At 45.3% G+C, this 18,858-nt stretch overlaps 1 protein-coding gene across 6 annotated transcripts in view; it reads right to left on the bottom strand.

Moving 5' to 3' along the window:
* Positions 1 to 18,858, bottom strand: part of nbeal1 (neurobeachin-like 1) — a 503,417-nt gene that overhangs the window by 139,007 nt on the left and 345,552 nt on the right. For all 6 annotated transcript variants that reach the window (XR_011592710.1, XM_070876167.1, XM_070876168.1 and 3 more), the window contains 4 exons: positions 18,649 to 18,798; positions 16,803 to 16,960; positions 15,717 to 15,841; positions 5,375 to 5,495 (listed from right to left, as the gene is read on the bottom strand). Coding sequence is in view for 5 of the 6 variants with exons in the window: in XM_070876167.1 (XP_070732268.1) it covers positions 5,375 to 5,495; positions 15,717 to 15,841; positions 16,803 to 16,960; positions 18,649 to 18,798 (554 nt within the window). In the remaining variant the exon portion in view is untranslated. The remainder of the gene's footprint in view (positions 1 to 5,374; positions 5,496 to 15,716; positions 15,842 to 16,802; positions 16,961 to 18,648; positions 18,799 to 18,858) is intronic.

The raw sequence follows: 18,858 nt of genomic DNA, 5'->3' as shown, positions 1-18,858 counted from the left end.
ATGGATGATTTGAAAACATGTATATATCTACCATGGCATTCCTCTGTGCTAGCTGACCGACATTGGCTCCCGGTTAAGCAACGCCTCGATTACAAAATTCTCATCCTTGTTTTCAAATCACTCCATTGCCTTGCCCCTCCCTGTCTCTGTAATATCCTTCAGCCCCACAACCACTTTGAGATGTCTGGGCTCATCTAATTCTTCCCTCTTGAGCATCTCTGATTATAATCGCTCAACTATCGGTGGCCATGCCTTCTGTTACATCGGCCCTAAGTGTTGTGTATCTGTAAAGCGTGCACGCCCATGTTCTGCCCCCAGGGAATGCATCCCCTGAAGTCCCAAGGGATCCCAGCATCCCTTGGGAGCACTTCCTGGAAGGCCTGTTCCTCACTCTGGAATGTCTTAATAAAGACTGAGGTCACTGTTACTTTAGCCTCCCTGTGTGCAGTCTCATCTGTGTTAGAAACATAATAACTGGCGACGAGTATACGAATCCAACACAAAGATGCAGCAAACTGTGGGCATCCTGGAAAAGTTCTCGGAGGGTGAGGACTGGGAAGCCTATGTCGAACGGCTAGACCTGTACTTTGTAGCTAACGAGCTGGACGGAGAAGGAAGCGCTGCAAAAAGGAGAGCGGTCCTCCTCACAGTCTGCGGGGCACCGACCTACAGCCTCATGAAGAATCTTCTGGCTCCGGTGAAACCCACAGATAAGTCATATGAGGAGCTGTGTACACTGGTTCGGGAGCAGCTTAACTCGAGGGAGAGCGTGCTGATGGCGCGGTATCGGTTCTACACGTGCCAGCGATCTGAAGGTCAGGAAGTGGCGAGCTACGTCGCTGAGCTAAGGCGACTTGCAGGTCAATGTGAGTTTGATGGCTACCTGGAGCAAATGCTCAGAGACTTTTTTGTACTGGGCATTGGCCACGAGACCATCCTACAAAAACTTTTGACTGTAGAGACATCGACCCTCAGTAAGGCCATTGCGATAGCACAGGCGTTTATGTCCACCAGTGATAACACCAAACAAATCTCTCCGCACACAAGTGCTAGCAATGTTCATAAATTAACTGGAACTATGTTTGCGAGCAGAAATGTACAGGGCAGAACCCACGAGTCTGCAACTGCCAGCGGGCCTCAGGTGACCCAGATGACTCAGAGTCCGCAACAAAGGTTGTGGAGGCCTCCATTCAGCCTATTCATGCCGCTTCAAAGGGTATATTTTCAAGAGCTGTGGAACAATGGGGCACCTCCAACAAGCTTGCAAACGAGCTGCAAGCTCTGCAAAACCTGTAACCACCACATGGCAGAGGAAGATCAGTCTATGGTGGATCAAAGCAATTTCGAGCCTCAGAGAGAGGAGGCAGAAGCTGAAGTACATGGGGTGCACACATTTGAGACGAAACGTAAAATTGAATGGCTTACCCGTAGCCATGGAACTGGACACTAGCGCTAGCTAATCCACCATGAGTAAAAAGATGTTTGAGAGACTGTGGTGCAACAAGGCACTCAGACCAGCCCTGAGCCCCATTCACATGAAACTGAGAATGTACACCAAAGAACTTATCACTGTCCTGGGCAGCGCCATGGTCAAGGTCACCTACGAGGGCACGGTGTACAAACTGCCACCTGGATTGTCCCGGGCGATGGCCCCACACTGCTTGGAAGGAGCTGGTTGGGCAAAATCCGCTGCAACTGAGGTGGCATCCGAGCGCGATCACATGTCGATGAGGCCTCATGTACCCAGGTTCTTAACAAATTTCCTTCCCTTTTTGAGACTGGCATTGGAAACTTTTCCGGGGTGAAGGTGCGACTTGGTCCCAGAGGCACGACCCATTTAATACAAGGCGCGAGCTGTACCTCACATGATGAGGGAGAGAGTGGAAATCAAGCTGGACAGGCTGCAACGCGAGGGCATCATCTCCCCAGTGGAATTCAGCGAGTGGGCCAGCCCAATTGTTCCAGTACTCAAAAGTGATGGCACGGTCAGGATATGCGGCGATTATAAAATAACTATTAATCGTTTCTCGCTACAAGTCCAATACCCGCTACCTAAGGCAGACGACTCATTTGCGATGCTGGCAGGAGGCAACACGTTCACCAAGTTCGACCTAAATTCGGTACACATGACGCAGGAGCTGGAGGAATCTTCGAAGGGCCTCACCTGCATCAACACGCACAAGGGACTGTTCATCTACAACAGATGCCCGTTTGAAATTCGGTCGGCTGCAGCGATCTTCCAGAGAAAGTCGGTACCACGCACGGTGATTTTTCAGGACGACATGTTGGTCACGGGTCGGGACACTGTCGGGCACCTACAAAACCTGGAGGAGGTCCTCCAGCGACTGGATGACGTAGGGCTGCAGCTGAAGAGGTCGAAATGCATCTTCATGGCAACAGAAGTGGCGTTTTTGGGGAGAAAGATTGCGGCGGACGGCATCCGGCCCACAGACACCAAGACAGAGGCGATCAGGAACGCGCCCAGGCCACAGAACATCATGGAGCTGCGGTCGTTCCTGGGACTCCTCAACTATTTTGGTAACTTCTCATCGGGGTTAAGCACCCTCTTAGAGCCCCTACATGTGTTATTGCGTAAAGGTGAGAACTGAGTATGGGAAAAAAAAACAAGTAATTGCTTTTGAGAAAGCCAGAAACATTTTATGCTCCAACAAGCTGCTTGTATTGTATAACCTGTGTAAAAGACTTGTGCTAGCATGTGATGCGCCGGCGTACGGAGTCGGGTGTGTATTACAACAAGCTAACTTTGCGGGGAAGTTGCAACCTGTCGCCTATGCCTCCAGGAGCTTGTCTAAGGCCGAGAGGGCCTACAGCATTATTGAGAAAGAGGCATTAGCGTGTGTGTTCGGGGTAAAGAAAATGCATCAATACCTATTTGGCCTCAAATTTGAGCTGGAACCCGATCACAAGCCCCTCATATCCCTGTTCGCTGAGGGGATAAATACAAATGCCTCAGCCCGCATACAAAGGTGAGCACTCGCGCTATCAGCGTATAACTATAAATTCCACCACAGGCCAGGCACCGAGAACTGTGCGGATGCTCTCAGTCAGCTACCATTGCCCAACACGGGGGTGGAAATGGCGCAGCCTGCAAACTTGTTGATGGTGGTGCAGCCCGCAGACTTGTTGATGGTCATGGAAACGTTTGAAAATGATAAATCACCTGTCATGGCCCGCCAGATTAGGACTTGGACCAGCCAAGATCCTCTGCTATCCTTAGTAAAAAAACGGTATACTGCATGGGAGCTGGGCCAGCATCCCCGTTAAAATGCAAGAGCCAAATCAAGCCGTTGCAGAGGCGAAAGGACGAACTGTCCATTCAGGCAGACTGCCTGATGTGGGGTAACCGCATAGTGCTACCCAAAAAGGGCAGGGAGACATTCATCTCTGATCTCCACAGCACACACCCGGGTATAGTAATGATGAAAGCAATAGCCAGATCCCACGTGTGGTGGCCCGGTATCAACTCTGACTTAGAGTCCTGTGTATGGCAATGCAGCGTGCGTGCTCAGTTGAGCAACGTGCCCAGAGAGGCACCACTAAGTTTGTGGTCCTGGCCCTCCAGACCATGGTCGAGGATCCATGTCGACTATGCAGGCCCGTTTCTCAGTAAAATGTTCCTGATGGTGGTGGATGCTTTTTCAAAATGGATTGAATGTGAAGTAATGTCGGGAAGCACCGCCACTGCCACCATTGAAAGCCTGAGGGCCATGTTTGCCACCCACAGCCTGCCTGACATACTGGTCAGTGACAACGGGCCATGTTTCTCACCTGTGCCGAATTTAAAGAATTCATGACCCGCAATGGGATCAAACATGTCACCTCGGCCCCGTTTAAACCAGCTTCCAATGGGCAGGCAGAGCGGGCAGTACAAACAGAGCCTTAAACGAGTCACAGAAGGCTCATTCCAAACCCGCCTGTCCCGAGTACTGCTCAGCTACTGCACGAGACCCCACTTGCTCACAGGGGTGCCCCCGGCTGAGCTACTCATGAAAAGGACACTTAAAACCAGACTCTCGCTGATTCACCCCAACCTGCATGGTCAGGTAGAGAGCAGGCGGTAGCAACAAAATGTAAACGATGATCGCGCCACTGTGTCACGGGAAATTGATCTGAATGACACTGTGTATGTGCTAAACTATGGACATGGTCCCAAGTGGATCGCGGGCACGGTGATAGCTAAAGAAGGGAGTAGGGTGTTTGTAGTCAAACTAGACAATGGAAAAATTTGCAGAAAGCACCTGGACCAAACGAGGCTGCGGTTCACAGACTGCCCTGAACAACCCACAGCAGACACCACCTTTTCCGAGCCCACAACACACACCCAAAGGATCAACGACACCACCCCGGACCAGGAAATCAAACCCATCACGCCAAACAGCCCAGCAAGGCCAGGCTCACCCAGCAACCCTGCAGGGCCAACAACACGCCAGTCCAGCGAGGGCACAGCCAACACACCAAAACAGACATTTGTACCGAGGTGGTCCACCAGGGAAAGAAAGGCTTCCGACCGCCTCACCTTGTAAATAGTTTTCACTTTGACTTGGGGTGGGGGGTGAAGTGATGTTGTCTATCTGTAAAGCATGCACTCCCATGTTCCGCCACCAGGGAGTGCATCCCCTGAAATCCCAAGGGATCCCCGCATCCCTTGGGAGCACTGTATGTAAGCCGGCCCCCTAAGGCCTGTTCCTCACTCTGGAGTGTCTTAATAAAGACTGAGGTCACTGTTACTTTAACCTCCCTGTGTGCAGTCTCATGTGTGTTCGGAACACAATACTAAGCTCTGGAATTCCCTGCCCAAACCTCTCTGCCTCTCTTTCCTCCTTCAAGACGCTTCTTAGAACCTACCTCTTTGATCAAACTTTTGGTCACCTGCCCTAATTTCTCCTATGTGGCTCAGTGTCAAATTTTGTTGTCTTACAATACTCCTGTGAAGCGCCTTGGAACATTATACTACGTTAATGGTGCCATATAAATACAAGTTGTTGTTGTTATTCAGTTTTCATTAATTTTGAAAGGTTTCTCAGCAGAGAGGAACAAAAGTGTCATTGAAAACAGGCAAGATTTCTGGTTGTAGAATTATTTGATAAAAGGAGAATAAGAGGACATTTATTTATCTTAAGGGGATGAAGATAGATGTTTTATCTATCTTTTTCAGATATTCAGTAACTATTGTATAACCTGCTTTCAACATTTCACAAATTTTTCTGTTCATCACATTGTATCGAGGATCTCAAATCTTCACCATTTGAATCACACATAGGCTTTTATAGCTTTTTTGGGGTGGGGGGAATTCAACAATTTAGGTCAAAATACTGAAGTTAAGCTGCCTATTCCCAGACAAACCAGTACTTACATGTTACTGAGCATGCTCAGATCTTCGTCAGCCAATCGATCATCCTCCAAGTCATTGACCTTGGCCTGTTTCACTGCTTCTAGCAGCAAGGAATCATTGGATGGTGCAGTCTGCGGGACCCCTGTATAGATGCAGAACAGCCTGGGTTTAGCAGGGGAGAGATAATCTGGAGGATCTCGGTTTCAGAAGGCATTATCTAGAGAGCTCCCTGGCACATTTCCTTCAGAGGGAGTGGAAGAAAAACAAAGGAAGTGAAGGGAATGCAGAGGGAGCTCTCAAACCCACAGTAACAAAGTGGTTAAGGCAGATGCTATGTAACAGGACAGTCCCTCACTTGGTTGGAATGGAAAACAAAGGGAGCAGAAGTATGAGTCACTGGGGCAGTCTTCAGTTCCGTGCAGAAATTTTTCAGGGTTCATTTGAATCAGAAATAATTTTAACTTCAGTCTCGTTTCTGGAAATTAAGGTTTAATTTTATTTTGCTTTGAGTGGAAAGACATTTAATTTTAGCTAGGCCCTTTTGTACCCGAATTTAAAAATTATATTTTAGATTAATTCTTGAAACTATTTTGGCCAAAAAAACCTACTTTTTCTTCTCTGCATTTTCCTTTTGGTCTTTTCAGAATTTTTTTTCACAATTTATGCTTTGAAAATGTCCTATTTGTTGTCTCGTTTCACACACAACTCTAAAGGTTGCAAGAAATAACAAAAGGATTTGGATAATTAGTCAGATTCTACTTGTCATTTTCAGTTTCTGACTTTTGCTACAAAAGCTGTGGAGTGTTAAAAATAATGCTCATACTTTCATCTTTACCTCAAAGTTTACTCTCATATTTAGTCCAAAGAAAATAACTTAATTTCAATTTCATTAATTAAATATTTTAGTCGATGGCTATTCCCTTGACAGTCAACAAGACATTAGCTGAAATCACAGAAACATACAGGACAGTAGGGGCCTTTGGCCCATCGTGCCAGCTCTTTGAAAGACCTATCAAATTAGTCCCACTTCCCATAGCCCTACAATTTTTTACATTTCAACTATTTATCCAATTCCCTTTTGAAAGTTATTATTGAATCTGCTTCCATCACCCTTTCAGGCAGTATGTTCTAGATCATAACTCACTGCGTAAAATAATTTCTCATCTCCCCTCCAGCTTTGCGCCAATATCTTAAATCTGTGTCATAGAAACATAGAAATAGGTGCAGGCTAACCAGTCTATAATTCCCCATTTTCTCTCTCCCTCCTTTCTTAAAAAGTGGTGTTACATCAGTCCATAGGAACTGATCCAGAGTCGATAGACTATTGGAAAATGATCACCAATGCATCCACTATTTCTAGGACCACTTCCTTAAGTACTCTGGGATGCACACTATCAGGCCCCGGAGATTTATCGGCCTTCAATTTCCCTAACACAATTTCCCGACTAATAAGGATTTTCTTCAGTTCCTCCTTCTCACTAGACCCTCGGTCCCCTAGTATTTCCAGAAGGTTATTTGTGTCTTCCTTCGTGAAGACAGAACCAAAGTATTTGTTCAACTGGTCTGCCATTTATTTGTTCCCCATTATAAATTTACCTGAATCTGACTGCAAGGGAACTACGTTTGTCTTCACTAATCTTCTTCTCTTCACATATCTATGGAAGCTTTTGCAATCAGTTTTTATGTTCCCAGCAAGCTTTCTCTCATACTCAATTTTCCCCCTCCTAATTAAATCCTTTGTCCTCCTCTGCTGAATTATAACATTCTCCCAGTCCTCAGGTTTGCTGCTTTTTCTGGCCAATTTATATGCTTCTTCCTTGGATTTAACACTATCCTTAATTTCACATGTTAGCCACGGTTGAGCCACCTTCCCCGTTTTATTTTTACTCCAGACAGGAATGTACAATTGTTGAAGTTCATCCATATGATCTTTAAATGTTTGCCATTGCCTATCCACCGTCAACCCTTTAAGTATCATTCGCCAGTCTATTCTAGCCAATTCAAGTCTCATACCATCGAAGTTACCTTTCCTTAAGTTCAGGACCCTAGTCTCTGAATTAACTGTGTCACTCTCCATCTTAATAAAAAATTCTACCATATTATGGTCACTCTTCCCCAAGGGACCTCGCACAACAAGATTGCTAATTCGTCCTTTCTCATTACACATCACCCAATCTAGGGTGGCCAGCCCTCTACTTGGTTCCTCGACATATTGGTCGAGAAAACCATCCCTAATACACTCCAGGAAATCCTCCTCCAATGCATTGCTACCAGTTTGGTTAGCCCAATCTATATGTAGATTAAAGTCGGCCATGATAACTGCTGAACCTTTATTGCACACATCCCTAATTTCTTGTTTGATGCTGTTCCCAACCTCACTACTACTGTTTGGTGGTCTGTACACAACTCCCACTAGCGTTTTCTGCCCTTTGGTATTCCGTAGCTCCACCCATACCGATTCTATATCATCCAAGCTAATGTCCTTCCTTACTATTGTATTAATTTCCTCTTTAACCAGCAACGCCACCTCACCTGCTTTTCCTTTCTGTCTATCTTTCCTGAATGTTGAGTTCCCAGCCTTGGTCACCCTGGAGCCATGTCTCCGTGATGCCAATAATATCATATTCATTACTTGCTGCCTGCGCAGTTAATTCGTCCATATTATTACGAATACTCCTCGCATTGAGGCACAGAGCCTTCAGGCTTGTCATTTTAACGCACTTTGCCCCTTTAGAATTTTGCTGTAATGTGGCCCTTTTTGCTTTTTGCCTTGGGTTTCTCTGCCCTCCACTTTTACTTTTCTTCTTTCTATCTTTTGCTTCTGCCCCCATTCTACTTCCCTCTGTCTCCCTGCATAGGTTCCCATCCCCCTGCCATATTAGTTTAACCCCTCCCCAACAGCACTAGCAAACAACCCCCCCTAGGACATTGGTTCCGGTCCTACCCAGGTGGAGACCGTCCGGTTTGTACTGGTCCCACCTCCCCACCGGTTCCAATGTACCAGGAATTTGAATCCCTCTCTTCTGCACCATTCCTCAAGCCACGTATGCATCTGAGCTATCCTGCTATTCCTACTCCGACTAGCACGTGGCACTGGTAGCAATCCTGAGATTACTACCTTTGAGATCTTATTTTTTAAGTTAGATCCTAGCTCCCTGAATTCGTCTTGTAGGACCTCATCCTGTTTTTTTACCTGTATCATTGGTACCTATAAGCACCACGACAACTGACTGTTCACCCTCCCCCTTCAAAATGTCCTGCAGCCGCTCCGAGACATCCATGACCCTTGCACCAGGGAGGCAACATACCATCCTCCTGAAGTCTCGATTGCAGCCACAGAAACGTCTATCTATTCCCCTTACAATAGAATGCCCTACCACTATAGTTCTCCCACTCTTTTTTCTGCCCTCCTGTGCAGCAGAGTCACCCACGGTGCCATGAACTTGGCTGCTGCTGCTTGCCCCTGATGAGTCATCCCCCTCAACAGTACCCAAAGCGGTGTATCTGTTTTGCAAGGGGATGACTGCAGGGGACCCCTGCACTACCTTCCTTTCACTGCTCTTCCTGTTGGTCACCAATCCCCTATGTGGCTGTGTAACCTTTTACCTGCAGTGTGGCCAACTCACTAAACGTGCTATTCACGACATCCTCAGCATCGCGGATGCTCCAGAGTATATCACCCGCAGCTCCAGTGCCACAATGCGATCTGTCAGGAGTTGCAGCCGGATACACTTCCTGCACATGCAGTTGTCAGGGACACTGGGAGCGTCCCTGACTTCCAACATAGCACAGGAGGAGCATGACACGTGTCCGAGCTTTCCTGCCATGACTTAACATAATTTGGCAACAATGAGAAAAGAAAAAGAAGAAAAATTACTCACCAATCACCAGCCAATCACTTACCCCCTTGGCTGTGACGTCACCCTTCGATTTCTTTCTACTACTTTTTTGCTTTCTCTCCCTGCAGCTTCACCAGCTGGCCACCCAACTCACCACGCTGCTCGCTCCGACTGATGGGCCTTTTGTCGGCCTCCTGGATCTCCCACTCCGCCTCCCAACTCACCACGCTGCTCGCTCCGACTGATGGGCCTTTTGTCGGCCTCCTGGATCTCCCACTCCGCCTCCCAACTCACCACGCTGCTCGCTCCGACTGATGGGCCTTTTGTCGGCCTCCTGGATCTCCCGTTCCGCCTCCCAACTCACCACACTGCTCGCTCCGACTGATGGGCCTTTTATAGGTATTCTGGATCTCCCGTTCCGCCTCCCGACTCACCATGCTGCTCCCTGCGACCGATGGGCCTTTTGTAGGCCTCTCCGATGTTCCGCTCCGCCTCCCCGACTCCCCGTGTCCTCTAGTTACCAAGCCTCCTGCCAGTGCAAACAATTTCTCCCGATCTACTATCAAATCCTCTCATAATTTTGAACAAATCTCCCCTTAACTTTCTCTGCTCTAAGGAGAACAATCCCAGTTTCTCTAGTCTCTACATCTAACAGAAGTCTTTCATCTCTGGTACCATTCTAGTAAATCTCCTCTGCACCCTCTCAAAGTCCTTAACATCCTTCCTAAAGTGTGATAGCCAGAATTGGGCACATTACTCCAGTTGAGGCCTAAACATTGATGTATAAAGCCTTAGCATAGCTTGATTTTGTACTCCATGCTTTCATTTATAAAGCCAAGGATCAAATATGCTTTTTGAACACCTTTATCAACAACCTCCCACCTTCAAAAATGTGTAAGTGAACCCCCAGGTCTGTCCGCTCCTGCACCCGCTTTAAAATTATATCTTTTCCTTTATATTGCCTTTCCTCATTGTTTTCAAAAATGTCCTGCGGGGGAGGAGGGGTAGTGATTGTAGTACACTGTGAGCTCAGTGTATTAATAAGGCGTAAATCCAAGCCATCTGGTATAATCATCACTGCCTTGTGCAATATTTCAAACAAATTATATATATATATAGTCGGAGTGTTTAGCTTAATGAAAATATCAACCATTGCTAACAGGAATATCTGAAATCAGAGAAGACTTGACGTATAAGAGTCATCTTTTAATAAAGCTACACTCAGCAGCATCTGCAATCATAGCCAGATAAAAGTTCACGGGGTTAGGGTAATATATTAGCATGGACAGAGGATTGGTTAACTAACAGAAAACAGATAAATGATTCATTCTCGGGTTGGCAATCAGTAACTAGTGGGGTGCCGCAGGGATCAGTGCTGGGACCCCAACTATTTACAATCTATATTAACGACTTGGAAGAAGGGACTGAGTGTAATGTAGCCAAATTTGCTGACGATACAAAGATGGGAGGAAAAATAAATGTGTAAGGAGGACACAAAAAATCTGCAAAAGGACATAGGCAGGCTAAGTGAGTGGGCAAAAGTTTGGCAGATGGAGTATAATGTTGGAAAGTGTGAGGCATTGCACTTTGGCAGAAAAAAAATCAAAGAGCAAGTTATTATTTAAATGGAGAAAGATTGCAAATTGCTGCAGTACAGCAGGACCTGGGGGTACTTGTGCATGAAACACAAAAGGATATTATACAGGTACAGCAAGTGATCAGGAAGGCCAATGGAATCTTGGCCTTTATTGCAAAGAGGATGGAGTATAAAAGCAGGGAAGTCTTGCTACAGTTATACAGGGTATTGGTGCAATTTTGGTTTCCATATTTACAAAAGGATATACTTGCTTTGGAGGCAGTTCATAAGGTTGATTCCGGAGATGATGGGGTTGACTCATGAGGAAAGGTTGAGTAGGTTGGGCCTCTACTCATTGGAATTCAGAAGAATGATAGGTGATCTTATCGAAACGTATAAAATTATGAGGGGGCTTGACGAGGTGAATGGAGAGAGGATGTTTCCACTGATGGGGGAGACTAGAGCTAGAGGGCATAATCTTAGAATAAGGGGCCGCCCATGTAAAACTGAGATGACGAGAAATTTCTTCTCTCAGAGAGTTGTAAATCTGTGGAATTTGCTGCCTCAGAGAGCTGTGGAAGCTGAGATATTGAATAATTTTAAGATAGAAATAGACAGTTTCTTAAATGATAAGGGAAGAAGGGGTTATGGAGAGTGGGCAGGGAAGTGGACCCGAGTCCATGATCGGATCAGCCATGATCGTATTAAATGGCAGAGCAGGCTCAAGTGGCCATATGGCCTACTCCTGCTCCTATTTCTTATGTTCTTATGTTCTTAATACTTGTACCAATAACCATCCTTGTGTTGTATAGCTTGCCTCGGTCTGCCAAAACCCCTACTGTGCCACAGATGCTAATTTCCAGCAGTGGCGCACAGCCGGGTGGGTCACACATCAATGTGAACATCCATTATAGCTCATCTCTCTATTTTCGATCATTTATTTACAACTGTTTTTCCTGTTTTTCACCATTCAGACATGATACTGTTTGCTGTCTGTTTTCCCAATCATTCTTTTGATGAAATAATATGATTTTTTAAAAATAGGGTGCGTTGTTTGCCAAACCATTCTTTTTAATTTGGCAACAAAACCTTGGATTTTAGTTTACATATCGTCGCCTAACAATGTTTGGAAGGTGGGTACGGTTTCCAAGATTTTACTCTCCTTTATCTGTTATGCTCAGCATCCATCTTTCTTGTACAAAGTGTTTTTTTTTTAAAAGGACGTAAGGAACACTACAGAAACTTTGCTTAGTTGTACTCGGCAGATCCTTCAACAGACTTTAATGTTACGATTATTTTTCAGCAGTTATTTAAGTTAAAGCATTATTTTCATGCACCCGTGCTACTTGGGAGTGAAAATGTATAAAAATTAAGTGGGGAGTGGGAGCAGGTAGGAGTAGTAACCCTGCAACCCTGACATTTTGTGAAATCACACAAACAGCCAGACTGGATGGCCCATCAGATGATTACTTATTATTTCCAGCTCCAGCGGAAAAAGCAAATGATGCACACCACAAGGCATGCACAGCGATGGCACAAAGGCGGAGAGAATGCATAAAATGCCAGAGTTAGCAGAATAAAACATTTGGGCAGTGGAGGGGGGCAGGGTTGGTTTGGCACTGGAGGAGGTTTGTGATAACATAGAAACATAGAAAATAGGTGCAGGAGTAGGCCATTCAGCTCTTCGAGCCTGCACCACCATTCAATAAGATCATGGCTGATCATTCACCTCATTACCCCTTTCTTGCTTTCTCTCCATACCCCTTGATCCCTTTAGCCGTAAGGACCATATCTAACTCCCTCTTGAATATATCCAATGAACTGGCATCAACAACTCTCTGCGGCAGGGAATTCCACAGGTTAACAACTCTGAGTGAAGAAGTTTCTCCTCATCTCTGTCCTAAATGGTTTACCCCTTATCCTTAGACTGTGTCCCCTGGTTCTGGACTTCCCCAACATCAGGAATATTCTTCCTACATCGAACCTGTCCAGTCCCGTCAGAATTTTATGTGTTTCTATGAGATCCCCTCTCATTCTTCTAAACTCCAGTGAATACAGGCCCAGTCGATCCAGTCTCTCCTCATATGTCAGTCCAGCCATCCCGGGAATCAGTCTGGTGAACCTTCGCTCACCTTCCTCAATAGCAAAAACGTCCTTCCTCAGATTAGACGACCAAAACTGAACACAATATTCCAGGTGAGGCCTCACCAAAGCCCTGTACAACTGCAGTAAGACCTCCCTGTTCCTATACTCAAATACCCTAGCTATGAAGGCCAACATACCATTTGCCTTCTTCACTGCCTGCTGTACCTGCATGCCAACTTTCAATGACTGATGTACCATGACACCCAGGTCTTGTTGCACCTCCCCTTTTCCTAATCTGCCACCATTCAGATAATATTCTGCCTTCGTGTTTTTGCCACCAAAGTGGAATAACCTCAGAGTTATCCACATTATACTGCATCTGCCATGCATTTGCCCACTCAGCTAACCTGTCCAAGTCACCCTGCAGCCTCTTAGCGTCCTCCTCACAGCTCACACCTCCACCCAGCTTAGTGTCATCTGCAAACTTGGAGATATTACATTCAAATCCTTCATCTAAATCATTAATGTATATTGTAAATAGCTGGGGTCCCAGCACTGAGCCCTGCGGCACCCCACTAGTCACTGCCTGCCATTCTGAAAAGGACCCGTTTATCCCGACTCTCTGCTTCCTGTCTGCCAACCAGTTCTCTATCCATGTCAGTACTTTACTCCCAATACCATGTGCTTTAATTTTGAACACCAATCTCTTGTGTGGGACCTTGTCAAAAGCCTTTTGAAAGTCCAAATACACATCCACTGGTTCTCCCTTGTCCACTCTACTAGTTACATCCTCAAAAAATTCTAGAAGATTTGTCAAGCATGATTTCCCCTTCATAAATCCATGCTGACTTAGACCGATCCTGTCACTGCTTTTCAAATGCGCTGCTATTTCATCTTCAATAATTGATTCCAACATTTTCCCCATTACTGATGTCAGGCTAACTGGTCTATAATTCCCCGTTTTCTCTCTCCCTCCTTTTTAAAAAAGTGGTGTTACATTAGCTACCCTCCAGTCCATAGGAACTGATCCAGAGTCGATAGACTGTTGGAAAATGATCACCAATGCATCCACTATTTCTAGGGACATTTCCTTACGTACTTTGGGATGCACACTATCAGGCCCTGGGGATTTATCGGCCTTCAATTTCCCTAACACAATTTCCCGCCTAATAAGGATTTCCTTCAGTTCCTCCTTCTCACTAGAACCCTCGGTTCCCTAGTATTTCCCGTCAGTTATTTGTGTCTTCCTTCGTGAAGACAGAACCCAAGTATTTGTTCAACTGGTCTGCCAGTTTTTATGTTTCCAGCAAGCTTCCTTTCATACTCTTATTTTCGCCCTCCTAATTAAACCCTTTGTTCTCCTCTGCTGAATTCTAAATTTCTCCCAATCCTCAGGTTTGCTGCTTTTTCTGGCCAATTTATATTATTCTTCCTTGGATTTAACACCATCCTTAATTTCCCTTGTTAGCCACGGTTGAGCCACCTTCCCCGTTTTATTTTTACTCCAGACAGGGATGTACAATTGTTCAAGTTCATCCATGTGATCTTTAAATGTTTGCCATTGCCTATCCACCGTCAACCCTTTAAGCATCATTTGCTAGTCTATTCTAGCCAATTCACGTCTCATATCATCGAAGTTACCTTTCCTTAAGTTTAGAACCCTAGTCTCTGAATTAACTGTGTCACTCTCCATCTTAATAAAAAATTCTATCATATTATGTTCACTCTTCCCCAAGGGGCCTTGCACAACAAGATTGCTAAATAGTCCTTTCTCATTACACATCACCCAATCTAGGATGGCCAGCCCTCTACTTGGTTCCTTGACATATTGGTCCAGAAAACCATCCCTAATACACTCCAGGAAATCCTCCTCCACCGTATTGCTACCAGTTTGGTTAGCCCAATCTATATGTAGATTAAACTTGCCCATGATAACTGCTGTACCTTTATTGCACGCATCCCTAATTTCTTGTTTGATGCTGTCCCCAACCTCACTACTACTGTACACAACTCCCACTAGCGTTTTCTGCCCTTTGGTATTCCGCAGCTCCACCCATTACAGATTCCACATCATGTCCTTCCTTACTATTGTGTTAATTTCCTCTTTAACAGCAACCCTACCCCACCTCCTTTTCCTTTCTGTCTATCCTTCCTGAATGTTGAATAGTCCTGGATGTTGAATTCCCAGCCTTGGTCACATGATAGGGAAGGGAAGGACCATGATAGGATTTAAACATGAGGATGAGTACTTTAAATTTGAAGCATTGAGGTAAGGGGAGACAATGGCGGTCAGCAAGGACAGGAGTGGTAAGTGAGCGGGACTTGGTGTGGGATAGCATATAGGCAGAGATTTGGATGAGCGAAAGTTTACAAAAAGATGGTGGGATGGGAAATCGAGGCTGTGGGTGACACAGGTATGGATGAGGGTTTCAGCAGCAGGTGTGTTGAGGTCAGGGTGGAGTGCCAACTCGGAGAACCTTGCAATTGAGTGAGTTGTTTTGCCTTGCAGCCCAGGTGAACAAGGACATTCACAGGACGCCAGCAAGACATGGGCTTCCTTAAAGGAACTGACAAGAAATATCTTGGCGTTAACTCCTAATATTTTGAGTGTTATGGGGAAACCAAACCACACTTGATCTAGTCTGGTCCACAGTACATGTATTTTAAAAAAATGCAATATCCACTTGTACAGAAACAACACGGTTTGCTGGGAACCTGATCGCTATAGCAGGAAAGCATCTTTTAGTGGACCTGAACCTGTACGTGAGACGACTTTCCAAAGATCCAGTAGCTCATTTAGTACCACTGGTTCATATTATATACATCAATATTAAACTGAGCCACAACTGGTCCAGGCACTCACCAAGGTTGTCACGCAGTGCGCTTGCATCAGTATGGGGGTCAAAGTTGTAATCCTGGACCAACTTAAGCCTCATACGGGAATAGTTTTCCACATTGGACAACTTCCAGCGCATAGAATCCGGTTTTCTGTCGAGAAAGAAAAATAAAGGATCCATTAAATCAGATACTGACACAATGAGTACCCAAAGCTGAAGCCCAACAACATGCATTTATATAGTGCCTTTACAATAGAAAATGTCCCAAAATACTCCGCAGAGGCATGATCAACAAAATTGGACACCCAAGAGGAAAAGGGACCAAAAGCTTGATCAAAGAGGTGGGTTTTAAGGAGAGTTTTAATGGAGGAGAGGGAGGTGGAGAGGCAGAATTCCAGAATTTAGGGCCTTGGTAGTTGAAGGCACATCTGCCAGAGGTGGGGCACAGTTGGAGAGGAATGCACGAGGTCAGAATCAAGACAATGAAAAATGGAAATGGGAGTGGGGGGATTGTAGTGCTGGAGGAAGTTTGAGAGATGGGAGGGAGGCGACCACAGAGTTGAGAGTGTTACATAGAGTATTACCCACAGAGCCACAGTTGACACCTTGGAGCTTGGTAGAGGTAAATGTGGTCCAGCGAGATCAGGTGATGCAAAGCCCCAATGTTGGTTTTGTTCCAAATCCGATGTATATTTAACATTACTTGGCTTCATAGTGGGACAAAGCAAATAACTAACTGTCCGATTAAATGAAATGGGCTAGCACCAGAAAACAAAAATGACCAGCTGGTAGCTAAAACCCTAACTGGTTCATTAATGTCCTCAGTGAAGGAAACCTGCCGCCCCCTACTAAGTCTGGCCTTGGCATGATTGCAGCCCCACACCATGTGCATTGATTTGATGCCCTCTGCAGTGTGCCATTAGCAAGCCATTCAAGTCAAGGCAAAACTAGGGATGAGAAATCAATGGGATCTTTCCAGTGTTATCTACACCCAGGAATAAATAAAGCAAAAAGTGTCAGTCCAGAGCCATATATCCTTGAAATCTGGTTAGGGTATTGAGATCACGGAACAGAACTTTGTTGTGTCACGGAGATCGCTGTAAGTCACGTACTTATCAGCCCACGGTCCTCGCTCACAGGTTAGATAGTGCTGGGCCGCCTTCCACTGTCTCAATGTTGCTGTATGTTGGCTGTTGAGCTGTTTCAACATGCTGTTGTAACGCAGGTTCTCCTGTCTGGCTTTGCGGGTGAATGGTTCAACAAAAAATTCCTGACACCAAGACAAAGCAAAGAAATGGTCATTAAAACGTCCGCAAGTTCTTCAGCAAATAACGATTAACAGATGGAGTGAGCAAGGTAGCGGAGGCAAAACTTTAGAACCTAACATTTTGATGCTGTGATGTGGGGGTGAGGGGGCGGGGAAGGGACTGTAGGTTCTTCTGGAAGCCTGAGTAGAATAGGTTGAATAGTCATCTACATCCATATCTATCTTGCTATTCATAATTTCATATGTATAGAATTCTTTATCTATTACAGAAAATAATAATTTTGTTAATCTATTCTAAGTTTGTTTATTTAGGTACTCAATTTAATTGGCAAATATTTCAACATCTCCTTTACTGTATTGAGAATCATGCTGTACAAGGAGGCCATCCGACCCATAGTGCTTGCGCCGGCTCTTTGAAAGAACTATCCAATTAGTCCCATTCCCCTGCTCGTTCCCCAGAGCACTGCAAATATTTCCTTTCCAGGTATTTATCCAATTCCCTTTTGAAAGGTACTATTGAATCTGATGTCACCATCCCTACAGGCAAGTGCATTCCAGATCACAATAACTTGCAGTGTAGAAAAAATTCTCATCTACCGCCCCTGGCTTCTTTGCCAATTATCATAAATCTGTTTCCTCTGGTTACCAACCCCCTTGCAAGTGGAAACAGTTTAAGGTTCTGAAGTGTTGAGACCATGGACACTCGCAAGTAAAAAATGACGAGATGCACATTTTAAAAATAAACCAGGGGACTCAATGGTGCATTAGGCTAGCACAGTCGTTCACTTTTGGGACTGTGGTTTCAATCTAGCCCAGATAAAAAGGACACAGTCACCTCTCAGCTGGTCATACATACATCCTGCATGCCAGATCTCCCATTCCTGATCAGCATCCAGAGACGTCTTCCAGAAGCGGATGTAAACGGATACCAAACAAGGGCAGATTCAGACTTGGCTGTGGTGGCCCTACTGTTGAACAGCCCATCAATGCCCAAGGTCGCACAACAACAACAACTTGCATTTATATTGCACTTTTAATGTAGTAAAATTAAAGGCGCTTCACGGGAGCGTTATCAGACAAACATTGACACCGGGACACATAAGGAGATATTGGACAGTTTTAAGGAGCTTCTTAAAGAGGAGTGAGTAGTGGGAAAGTTTATGGAGGGAATTTCAAAGTTTAGAGCCTAGACAGCTGAAGGTACGGCCGCCAATGGTGGGTCGAAGGAAATCGGGGATGCACAAGAGATCAGAATTGGAGGAATGCAGAGTTTGGAGAGTTGCAGAGTTGGAGGAGATTACACAGATAAGAAGGGGCGAGACCATGGACGGATTTGAATACAAGGATGAGAATTTTAAATTCGAGTCGTTGCTAGACCAGAAGCCAAAATAGGTCAACACGCACACATTGGCTGCTGGAATCAGCAGGGGGTTGCGACATGTGGAACTATAGTCAGGTTAGAGAGGAGGAACTTAGCAGCGAATACACTGCCCTTTGAGCACAGGGAGACAAAATTCTGACAAACGTCCCAGAATTTCATTACGTTTCAAGGATGAAAAGACGTGGCTGCCCAGGATTAAGAGGTCTCTGCGACTTCCAGTTTTTCCTTTCAAGATGGAAAAAGTACGTGGAAAAGGCAAAACAGGATTTTTTTAGTGGGTTTTGACGGTTTGCACATTCCACCCACCCACCTGGAACTTGAGCTTGCTTTCTCCTTTCTCCCGATCTCTCTTGTGCAAATTCACCATCATAGTTTCATAACATTCCTTCCAGAAGATTGCCATGCGTTCGTGGTCTTTGCTGAATGTTTCCACTTCATATTGCTTCATCGAAGGAATGATCTGAAAACAAGAACATGGTCACAAGGGTTCACAATGACACATACCTCACTCGGAGTTTTT

The sequence above is a fragment of the Pristiophorus japonicus genome, chromosome 3, assembly GCF_044704955.1.
Source record: "Pristiophorus japonicus isolate sPriJap1 chromosome 3, sPriJap1.hap1, whole genome shotgun sequence".
In the NCBI taxonomy this organism is placed as follows: domain Eukaryota; kingdom Metazoa; phylum Chordata; class Chondrichthyes; family Pristiophoridae; genus Pristiophorus; species Pristiophorus japonicus.
Note: the sequence above shows the minus strand (reverse complement) of the source record. Positions and strands in the feature narration are given on the sequence as shown.